The following is an 11195-nucleotide window of genomic DNA, read 5'->3' on the forward strand; positions in this document are numbered from 1 at the left end:
TATTTGTAATGAGATGGATAGACCTAGAGTCTGTCATACAGAGTGAAGTCAGAAAGAGAAAATCAAATACTGTATGCTAACACATATATATGGAATCTAAAAAAAAAGAAAAAAAAAGATTCTGAAGAACCTAGGGGCAGCACAGGAATAAAGACGCAGACGTAGAGAATGGACTTGAGGACGTGGGGAAGGGGAAGGGTAAGCTGGGACGAAATGAGAGAGGGGCATGGACTTATAAATACTAGCAAATGTAAAATAGATCACTAGTGGGAAGCAGCCGCGTAGCATAGGGAGATCAGCTTGGTTGCTTTGTGACCACCTAGACGGGTGGGATAGATAGGGTGGGAGGGAGGGAGACGCAAGAGGGAAGACATATGGGAACATATGTATATGTATAGCTGATTCACTTTGTTATGGGGCAGAAACTAACACACCATTGTAAAGCAATTATACCCTAATAAAGATGTTAAAAATAAATAAATAAATAAAAGGAAAACTGTGTTTTTGAGAATTGTTATACGTAGTCATGAGGTTACATAATACTAAAAACATTTGTGTTGTAAAAACTTAGTATTAATTATTTTTGTAAATTGATAAATCATATTGGAAAAGTAGAAAATAATAATGATGATCATTATAGTAATAAATAAATAAAATTAGTTTTTCTTTAACACCACCCACAGAAGAGATGTTTTTAATCTTGACAGACAGTATATATACAGAAATATTTTGAGAAGAGAAGGGCAATACAACAACTTGCAATGACTTGATAGTTACAGCCCATAGGGAAGTCCACTCTCTTTGTTCTAGCTCTGTACTCAGAAGCCACCTACTTTCTAATTACTCATGTTTTCTGCTGAGGGCATTATTTACTTCTATAGACAACCAGTTCTGGTTACTAGCAAATTATCACAGATTTTTCTGATTTATCAGAGTGACTTTGGTAGGACAATTCTATCATTCCAGAACCCATATATCACTTGTAAAAAATATGTTTCTGATATTTATACATACAGGAATAGACACTACTGTATGAGGCCCTACCATGGTGAAGCCATCTTATGAGGTGCAGACTAATAGAGCCACTTTTAATTTTACAGTCTGAATACCTATGCATATGTGGTCTCAGGCTTAGAATTTTCTGATATATTAGTTTATTCTTGATTTCTCTTGATAATATATAAATACCTGTTGTATTAATGAATGATTTAATTCAATCCATGAAGGTTCACTTTGCATCAACTAAGTGGGAATGAATTTAAGAGACATTTATGGTGATTAAACAGGTGAAGATGAAACGGAAGGAAGAGTGAAAGATATGACTTTATACTCTGAGTGGCTGTCTCACCTCCAGTGGCAGTAAAAACTCCTCTTGTAGGTAAATGAGGGGGTATGGTGTGGAGGATGTATTTGAGTTGGAGTTCTAGGAATCCAGCCTGGACCCACCAGGGTCTCGTTTGTGGAACGAGACTCTTAAAAGTGGTATGTTTCTTATTGATTCATTGTACTATGAATAAAGCCTACTTGTCATATGTTTATTTTTGTCACATCGATATTGTTTGAGCTAGGGGAGTATCAAAACTTGTCCACTAGATAAAGGAATTTAGAATGTTAGGATGTTTTCATATATAATTTTTAGAATGATTTGATACTAAATTGGTAATTTAGGTACTAAGCATTAATAAAATGCATGTGATTAGTATTTTATACATTTTAAAATTTTATATTTTTCATTTCAGCAACGCTGAAAATTTGAATGTGTCATGATCAAGTATGACTTACTAATACAATACACCTTCCTTTACACCTTCCACTCCCTAACTTTAATAGCCAAGTAATCTACCTCAAACCCGGGACATCATCATTGACCTCCCTCAAACCTAAAAATCTCTCAAGTACAATTCTTTTTTTATTTATTTTATTTTTTTAAAACATTTATTTTTGGCTGCGTTGGGTCTTCATTGCTGCACAGTCTTTCTCTAGTTGCAGCGCATGGGCTTCTCATTGCGGTGGCTTCTATTGTTGTGGAGCATGGCTCTAGGCGCATGGGCTTCAGTAGTTGCAGCATGCAGGCTCAGTAGTTGTGGCTCATGGGCTCTAGAGTGCAGGCCCAGTAGTTATGGCATACGCACATAGCTGCTTCCCGGCATGTGGGATCTTCCCAGATCAGGGATCGAACTGGTGTCCCCTGCATTGGCAGACAAATTCTTAAACACTGCACCACCAGGGAAGCCTCTACAATTCTTTTTCTCTATTTTATCTTCCTGAGGGAGATACTGATTCCTTATATCCTCTTTATGAATGTTAATGGCCAACCAATTTCTGATCCCTCAATCAACATCCAGTGGAAGAGGTTATCCTATGAAACTCCAGGGAAATTCATTTAAAATAAAGCTGTTCGATGAGTCTAAAATAATCCAAGTAAAAAGCTCAGTCAATGGGCTTCCCTGGTGGCGCAGTGGTTGAGAGTCCACCTGCCGATGCAGGGGACACGGGTTCGTGCCCCGGTCCGGGAAGATCCCACATGCCGCGGAGCGGCTGGGCCCGTGAGCCACGGCTGCTGAGCCTGCGCGTCTGGAGCCTGTGCTCCGCAAACGGGAGAGGCCACAACAGTGAGAGGCCCACCTACCGCAAAAAACAAACAAACAAACAAACAAACAAAAAAAGCTCAGTCATTTTGGAATTATCTCTTGCTTTATGCTCTTCATGACTTGTACTCTATACTAATATTCCTAATCACTGAGATACTTGAATGCATCTAGAAAAAGAGTTGCTATGATAAAAATGGAAATTACTCTAAGCAACTGAAAAGTGGTATGGTAAGTTGAGAGGAGCATTAGTTTTAGAATCAGAAGACCTAGTTCTGCCTCTATAGCATGTTAGCTGTGAGGCCTGGTGCAGGTATGCGGTTTTTTGGTAAGACAGATTAAGTGGTTCTAAGACAGCTCTGGAAAAGTTAGAAATATGATGCCTGTTAACTGTGACTCCAAATGTGAATAATAAATTGGTCTGGTGTCCCTAGAAATAGATAACACTTCTAAGTGCAAAAGTAAATAAGTAAATAAAACACTCCCTTCCATACTTGGCACTATGGGAGAATGTTGAAAATATAAAGAGCATCAAATAATGAAGCATCAGATAATTAGTCTGGCCAGCATGCCTACATGTCTTGGTCTAACCTTTCCCTGCAGAGTCTCATTTTCCCACCTACAAATTGATAGCAGTATATGTGATCTTTAAGTTTCTTTCAGCCCCCATTTCCTTTGGGTACCATCTGAAATGAGGATGCATCCTTGGTTTCAACAATACTGAAGCAACCAGTAGCTCACAAGGGTAATTTTCTTAAATCCATAACGTACCACTTTCCTATGATATCTAAACAATTATTGATTCCTAGACCCAGTGACTAACTCTTCTCCCCAGAACTTCCGTCAATCTAACGATTAAGTAATTTGATTTTGGTTTGATAGACAAATACCCCACAACTCCAATTTATTTTTAATTCCTACAGCCCTTAGTGACTGGCAGTTCCAAATAAACAGTATTAATAAATCATCAGTCTGTAACTAAAGAGCCAGTTCTTTGAGGAACATTTACCAATTGCAGACTGTGGGAAGTCTCAGGGGAATATTTGTCATTCTCACAGTTACAATGGGCCATAAGAGCAGCCATATGAGACAGCTTGGCTAAGGACCAAGGAAAATGAAACATAAACTACATCAAAAATGACTTTATGAATTGATAACTGGTGCTTTTTTATTTGCAATAAACATATAAAAAGAGAAAAAATTTACTTAATGTCCTGGTTCCCTAATAGGCATTTGATGGAGTGTAACAAAAGATGATTTGTTAATGTTATCTGAAAGAGAGATAAGCAGGAACTAAAAAGGGCAGGAAATTGAATGTGCTCTTCCCTCCCACCTCATCACCAGGTTTCAGATGAGTCTGGAAAGGTCATTCACATAATTATTATGGTAACTGGTTCAAGGCCTTTTGAGCACAGCTGATCTGATTGTGTGTTAATGGCTGCAAAAGCAAGATAAGGAACAGGTAAAGTAAAGGAAAAAAATCTGCCTGTAAGATTGTCATAGTAGATAAACTGATGTTGTTTTATAGCATATGGCTTTTTTATTACAGAACAACCCGAAGTTCGCCCTTGTGTAAGGGGTCATTTAAGCATCAGTGACAAAATTTTACTTCTTTGTTGTTGGTGGCCATGTGACATATCTAGTGATCTTTCTGGGATCTGCAAAAGGTCATATGGTGAAATGAAACCTGCCAGAAAGCTGTAGCTAATATAAAGTGGTCTGAATTTTCAGGTCCAAGACATGTGAAAGGCATCTGGAGACTTCTGTCTGACCAAACCAAGGCAATAATATACATCTTGTTACAAATAATTGACCATATTTCTCATATCTGAATTCAATTCAGTAAACATATTCAATACTTGCTGCATATAAGAATACTCTAGGGATCCAAAAATTTAGCACAGTAGACAGATACACACAGCTGCTCCAATGGGGCAGGCTAACTAGTGAAATATGGGTGCTCATATGGTTCCAAAGAAAAGATATTGAATCTCGAGTAAAATAGGTGGGAATTAATAGAGAAGTGGCATTTGACCTAAACCTAAACCCTGAAGACTGAACAAGGATTGTGAGGGCAGGGTATTTTAGACTGAAGTATCCGAGTTGCAGGCCCACATAGGCAGGAAAGCATGTGGGTATAAGGCGCAGGAAAGCATGTGGGCATAAGATACAGGAAGGGGTGTCTGTGGTTGATTAAAAGATGAGTTTAAGGGGCTTCCCTGGTGGTGCAGTGGTTGAGAGTCCGCCTGCCAATGCAGGGGACACGGGTTCGTGCCCTGGTCCGGGAAGATCCAACATGCCACGGAGTAGCTAGGCCTGTGAGCCATGGTCGCTGAGCCTGTGTGTCCTGAGCCTGTGCTCTGCAACGGGAGAGGGAGAGGCCACAACAGTGAGAGGCCCGCGTACCGCAAAAAAAAAAAAAAAAAAAAAAAGATGAGTTTGAAAATGTAAAGTGGAACTTGTGCTGGTTATTAAATTGCCATCTCTCAGCTTCACTCTTCTTACTCTGCTTTGTGATACAAGGGCTAGGATTCTGGAAACCACATTTCTGCACTGCCAAGAGGGGGGCACTGGAGAGAGGCTGCAAGGATAGAGAAGGGAGAAGGGACGTACTCATTGTTGCTCACTGTCTGCTTGAGATTCCTGTGAATGGCGTCTCAGTGGGGCATTCTTCCCAAAGCAGCAAAGGAACCAATTTGAGTTTTTCCAACACTTGTAGTTCGAGCTGTATCACACCGCCACCTTGGAAAACTTAGCACCAACCAGCTGGCTGGTGCTTACTCCTCAGAAGTCTGAGTCCCAGAGGAGTGCCTCCAAACTTCTAAGTTTTAATGATTCCAAGTCTTCCTTTTTTTCATTCTGCCTAAGAGATGGTAGCTACTTCTTGCAATTTTTAACTCTCCATATTTTAAAGTTCTTGTTTTGCTCTGTGTGACCTTGCTAACAACTTATATAGACTATTCTTAAACACCAAGTACCACCAGTTGAAAACATCACCAACTTTCTGGTTTTTCTTATTTACTGCATTTCTTTTTAAAAAAATGTTTTATTTTATATTGGAGTTTAGTTGATTTACAATGTTGTGTTAGTTTCAGGTGTACAGCAAAGTGATTCAGTTATACATATACATATATCTATTCTTTATCAGATTCTTTTCTCATATAGGTTATTACAGAATATTGAGTAGAGTTCCCTGCGCTATACAGTAGATCCTTGTTGATTATCTATTTTATATATAGTAGTGTGTATATGTTAATCCGAAACTCCTAATTTATCCCTCCCCCCAACTTTCCCCTTTAGTAACTATAAGTTTATTTTCTAAGTCTGTGGATCTGTTTCTGTTTTGTAAATAAGTTCATTTGTATCACTTTTTTAGATTCCACATATAAGTAATATCATAGGGTATTTGTCTTTCTCTGTCTGACTTACTTCAGTTAGTATGATAATCTCTAGGCATACCACATTCAGAGAGAGCCACTGAAATGAAATATTTATTAGGGTCCTAAGAGATTCCTTACTTGCATTGTCCTTTGACCTCTTACCTCTCATTTCCTTTCAAGAATTTTGTGTTCGGTGTTTAAAAGCCAACCTGGGAAATATCAAAGACACACTTTCTTCCCAAACTAAAGTCACTGAGCTGAATGCTAAGTAAAAAAAGGCAACACTCTTCCTTTCTATTTCCTGCACATACCACCAACCACTTTAAAACGTTGCATAATAATGTAGTTGCAAAAAGGCAGCTAACTAAGTCTGCCTGACTCTAGCCTTCTACTCTTAATATTCAGCCCCAGTGGGTGGATGAGTGGCCAGCAAAAGAGAATGTTTAAAATGTTCATTTCCAACTTGACCCAGATCATTTCTCTCCTTTCAGAAAACATTACATCTAAATTATTAGAAGACAAATGGATCTTACTATATTATTACAGCAGTGTGGGGAGAAAAGCTTCTACTGCCTCTGCAGATAACCCATTTTCCCTCTAACAACTTTTTTCGAGAACTTCTACATTATACCCAATCTAATTCTGCTAGTTTAATCCCATAATGTTGGAATTTCACCCTTTTCCCACTTTGTTGAAACTGGAGATCAGCTTGTGGGTGATCTCTTGATAATAACATTTTATATGTCTAAAACAGCCTTTTCTTCCAAAGTAATTAATCCACCCCCCCTTTTTTACACTTTGCTGTATTTCCCTTGCCTTTACACACCTTTGTTTCCTGATGGATCCTCGTTAAGCATTTCCCATTTTTCTGGGGAAATTATACTAGGTTGGCCAAAGAGTTCATTCAGTTTTTTCTGTAAGATGGCACTAGTAGCACTTAGTTGTCTTTAACTTCATTTGAAACAATTTTGTTAGATTGTATTGACAGCTATTATATCAGCATGCATATAAAAAAAAAACATCAAAATTGGTGAATTTTAATATTGAAGATCGAAGAAAAAAGCAACATTTTAGGCATATTATGCTTCATTGTTTAAAGAAAGGTAAAAACGCAACTGAAATGCAAAAATAAAAAATGTGCAGTGTATGGAGAAGGTGCTGTGACTGATCGAACGTGTCAAAAGTGGTTTGCAAAGTTTTGTGCTGGAGATTTCTCACTGGAGGATGCTCCACGGTCGGGTAGACAAGTTGAAGTTGATAGTGATCAAATTGAGACATTAATTGAGAACAATCAACATTATATCAATCACACACTGAAAATCATTTGCACCATCTTGGTTACTTTAATTGCTTTGATGCTTGTGTTCCATATAAGTCAAGCAAAAAAACTTTCTTGACGGTATCTCCACATGCGATTTTCTACTTAAATGTAATGAAAACGCTCCATTTTTAAAACAAATTGTGACGGGCGATGAAAAGTGGATACTGTACAATAATACATAATGGAAGAGATCGTGGTGCAAGTGAAATGCACCACCACCAACCACACCAAAAGCTGGTCTTCATCCAAAGAAGGTGATGTTGTGTATATGGTGGAATTGGAAGGAAATCCTCTGTTATGAGCTCCGTCTGGAAAACCAAATGATTAATTTAATTCCAACAAATACTGCTCCCAATTAGACCAACTGAAAGCAGCCCTTGATGAAAAGTGTCCGGAATTAGTCAACAGAAAACCCATAATCTTCCATCAGGATAACGCGAGACCATATGTTTATTTGATGACCAGGCAAAAACTGTTACAGCTTGGCTAGGAAGTTCTGATTCATCCACCGTATTCACCAGACATTGCAGCTTCAGATTTCCATTTATTTCGGTCTTTAAAAAATTCTCTTCCAGGGAAATTTCAATTCCCTGGAAGACTGTAAAAGGCACCTGGAAGAGTTCTTTGCTCAAAAAGGTAAATAGATTTGGGAAGGTCGTATTATGAAATTGCCTGAAAAATGGCAGAAGGTAGTGGAACAAAAGGGTGAATATTGTGTTCAACAAAGTTCTTGGTAAAAATGACAAATGTGTCTTTTATTTTTACTTAAAAACCGAAGACATTTTTTGGCCAACCTATACCTTTGCAGAATTGACCGATACTAAACATAGCATGTGACAGTCACTTTATGCATTCTTTCTGTACTCAGTGCTGTGTAATTCTATGATTCTTTTTTTTTCTATGATTTTTTTTCATAATTGTGATACTTCACATAAAGAATATCAAATGGACAGCAGAGACCTTCTTGAGAGGCTGTGTGTTTTGTTCATCTTCCTATTTATTTATTTATTTTCATGAGGGGAGAGGGAGTAGCAAAGAAGGAGTGGAGAAGTTGAAAAAACTAAAGTATTAAAAGAACTTAATTTGACAGTTGAATCCTACCTAGAATGAAATGGACTTTAAGGATCAATTTAGTAAGCATATTTCAAGACTTCCAAAAGTAAACACATCAAACTTATTAAATAAGCCTGCCTGGGGAAATTTCCCATATTGCTTTTTCTCCATGAATCTAGTTCTCTAATTTGTTTTACAGTATGCCCTCCTTTTGTTTGCGGCTTTAGTGCAAATTCCGGCATTTAAGAATTATTTAACTGTAGAATATACTAAAACATTTGACATCAAGCCAAATAATTATTTTTTCATTTTTGGAATTGATCAGTTCACTTGGGACTTTTCAGGCATACTTGGTACCACAACATGGGCAAATGGTGAAAAACATTACTTTTAAGGTATTATTTAATCTCGTGCATTTATCTAATATATATGAGTTTGGAAATCTTCCTCAGATATCTGCCAAATAACTCCTGGATGAATTTTAAATTATTGAAATATGTTTCTACTTATAGGCATCTTTTGTTGGACCACTCAACACTTTTAATAGACCAGAAAACAATTTATTTTGTTTTTAGTTTATTATGATCTTGCTCCTACTCAGATTTAAACAGAATTGCACATATATTATTTCAATCAGTCCTAATATTAGAAAACATGGTGATTACTATTGTCATGCCCTAAACCTCCTCTTACTAGCTGAATTTTTCATATTTATTAATATGTTTTCTCACCCATAGACTACACCTACTTCAAACACATTTATAGAGCATGTTTTATCTCCAAGTACTTTATAGTTATGCTGTGGGAGTTAGCTCACCACGACTGAGGTTGAATGATTAGTAACTCTGATAGAGATGCATTTATGCAAATTATAATTATAGAGTCTAGAAAGGACTCTGAGGCCTTATCACCCTAAAAAAAACCTAAAACTACAACACTCTATTTAAAATAAATCATAATACTCTAATCAAATATAATCAAAATCTCACTCCTGTTCCTATGCCCAATATTTATACTGTAAACATCATTGACAAGTGATTATATATTGTGAGATTTAAAACCTCAGAAATAGAATCATTAATCATAGCAGGCATTAGAGTGTGATGTAAATCAACTTTCTGATTTGGGGAATGATTGCATGTTATACATATTGACAGCTGGTGCTATCATGTTATCATTATTTCAGGAGAGACTGAAGTAATCAATTGCATCAGTGTAACTATTTAAGATTTTTGTACTCTTGTCTTATTATATCTTATCAGAATCTATATCCTATACATAAGGAGGAGATAGCACCTTATCCCCTTTTTATTTCATTTCATTTTATTTCATCATTGCTGAAGGAAATTTAAGAATGATACTGAAATTTTAAGACAAGTAAGCAAAGAGATGTAAATCTCTTCTTTTATTTAAAGACTTTTCCTTTATGTTAAAATAGCAAAACTATACACAGTATTGTTCATAGAAATAACCAGAAAGATAATAATTGGTTACTTCATCAATTCCCATTTGCCCTTGTTTTAAAAAATTAATAACCACCAAGGAGCTTCAAGGTTTCATTCAAGGAAAATAAAACCTAGCAAAATAAGTGATCCAAAAATAAGATATGTCACATCTTAATAAACAATTGTGTCTAATTTTAGAAGGATATGTACTTACTTGCCAAGTGCAAAGCATTCCATCTTAACAGTTGTTCCCTTAGCAGCTGTAACTATGAAAGGGAAATGGACCTCAATTTTCGGCTCATATTCTCCCATCACACCTGGGAAATAAAGAATAGTCTTTAAACATTAAATGAATGTCACAATTTCTCTCCAGTCCTGTAGATTGGAAAGCACTGTGTTGTCTATATCTGTTTGAAGACTGCTAAACTTTCGATGTACTGAAATAAGAAGTACTCATAGACTGAATCATTATGATGAAATCTTAATCTTCCCTTAAGGATTGGATTGCATGTATATTCAATACCATTTAAAATAATAATTATTGAAACTGCTAATCTACATTGGTAGTTTAGCTACTGATTATATTTCAGAGGAAATAAATAACTATGAACAAATCCTATGGTAAATAATGGTGTTGATTTTTTTTTTTTAAATAAGTAAATGTCTCGGAACTTTCTTCGTCATTTTCAGATAAATCAATGTTTATTTGTTAAGTCAACATATATTTATTGAATATCTATAATATGCATGCAGTTTGCTAGGCATTGTGGGAGTTATAAAGATAAATCAGCCATGGATTGTGCCCTCAAGCACTCAACAACTGTATTCTTAAAGAAACAGCATATACTCAAGGATGGGAGAAGAGCTGTATATCAAAATCACTGTAATGTAAGATAGGAAGTGATGAGTGTTCTGCCCTGAATGAGGTATCCCTAAAGTATTATGTGCATTTGAGGGAATTATAAGAATAGTTAGAATTTGTATAAGTGAGAGAAAGGAGAAAGTAAATGGAAATACAGGAACAAAGACAAAGAGATAGGAAACCACCAGAAATAGGAATATTAGTTTTTCTGGCTTCTTGGTATGTGAAGGGAAATCATACTAGGAAAATTTGGAAATATAAATGGACTCCAAAAAATAGAGGACCTTGGGCTTCCCTGGTGGCGCAGTGGTTGAGAGTCCGCTTGCCGATTCAGGGGACACAGGTTCGTGCCCTTGTCCGGGAAGATCCCACATACCATGGAGCGGCTAGGCTCGTGAGCCATGGCTGCTAAGCCTGCACATCCGGAGCCTGTGCTCCGCAAAGGGAGAGGCCACAACAGTGAGAGGCCTGCGTACAGCAAAAAAAAAAAAAAAAAAAAAAAAAAAAAAAAAAAGGACCTTTTTTTCAGAAAAAAACATTACAATT

The 11195-nt window shown here is 36.7% G+C and overlaps 1 protein-coding gene across 1 annotated transcript in view; it reads right to left on the reverse strand.

Annotated features, from left to right (window-relative positions):
• CNTN5 (contactin 5) overlaps window positions 1–11195 on the reverse strand; it is a 504363-nt gene that overhangs the window by 330680 nt on the left and 162488 nt on the right. The window contains exon 6 of the mRNA XM_024760353.1: window positions 10002–10104. Within this exon, the coding sequence (XP_024616121.1) occupies window positions 10002–10104 (103 nt within the window). The remainder of the gene's footprint in view (window positions 1–10001; window positions 10105–11195) is intronic.

Source organism: Neophocaena asiaeorientalis, unplaced genomic scaffold (genome assembly GCF_003031525.2).
Source record: "Neophocaena asiaeorientalis asiaeorientalis breed wild unplaced genomic scaffold, Neophocaena_asiaeorientalis_V1.1 scaffold601, whole genome shotgun sequence".
Taxonomy (NCBI): domain Eukaryota; kingdom Metazoa; phylum Chordata; class Mammalia; order Artiodactyla; family Phocoenidae; genus Neophocaena; species Neophocaena asiaeorientalis.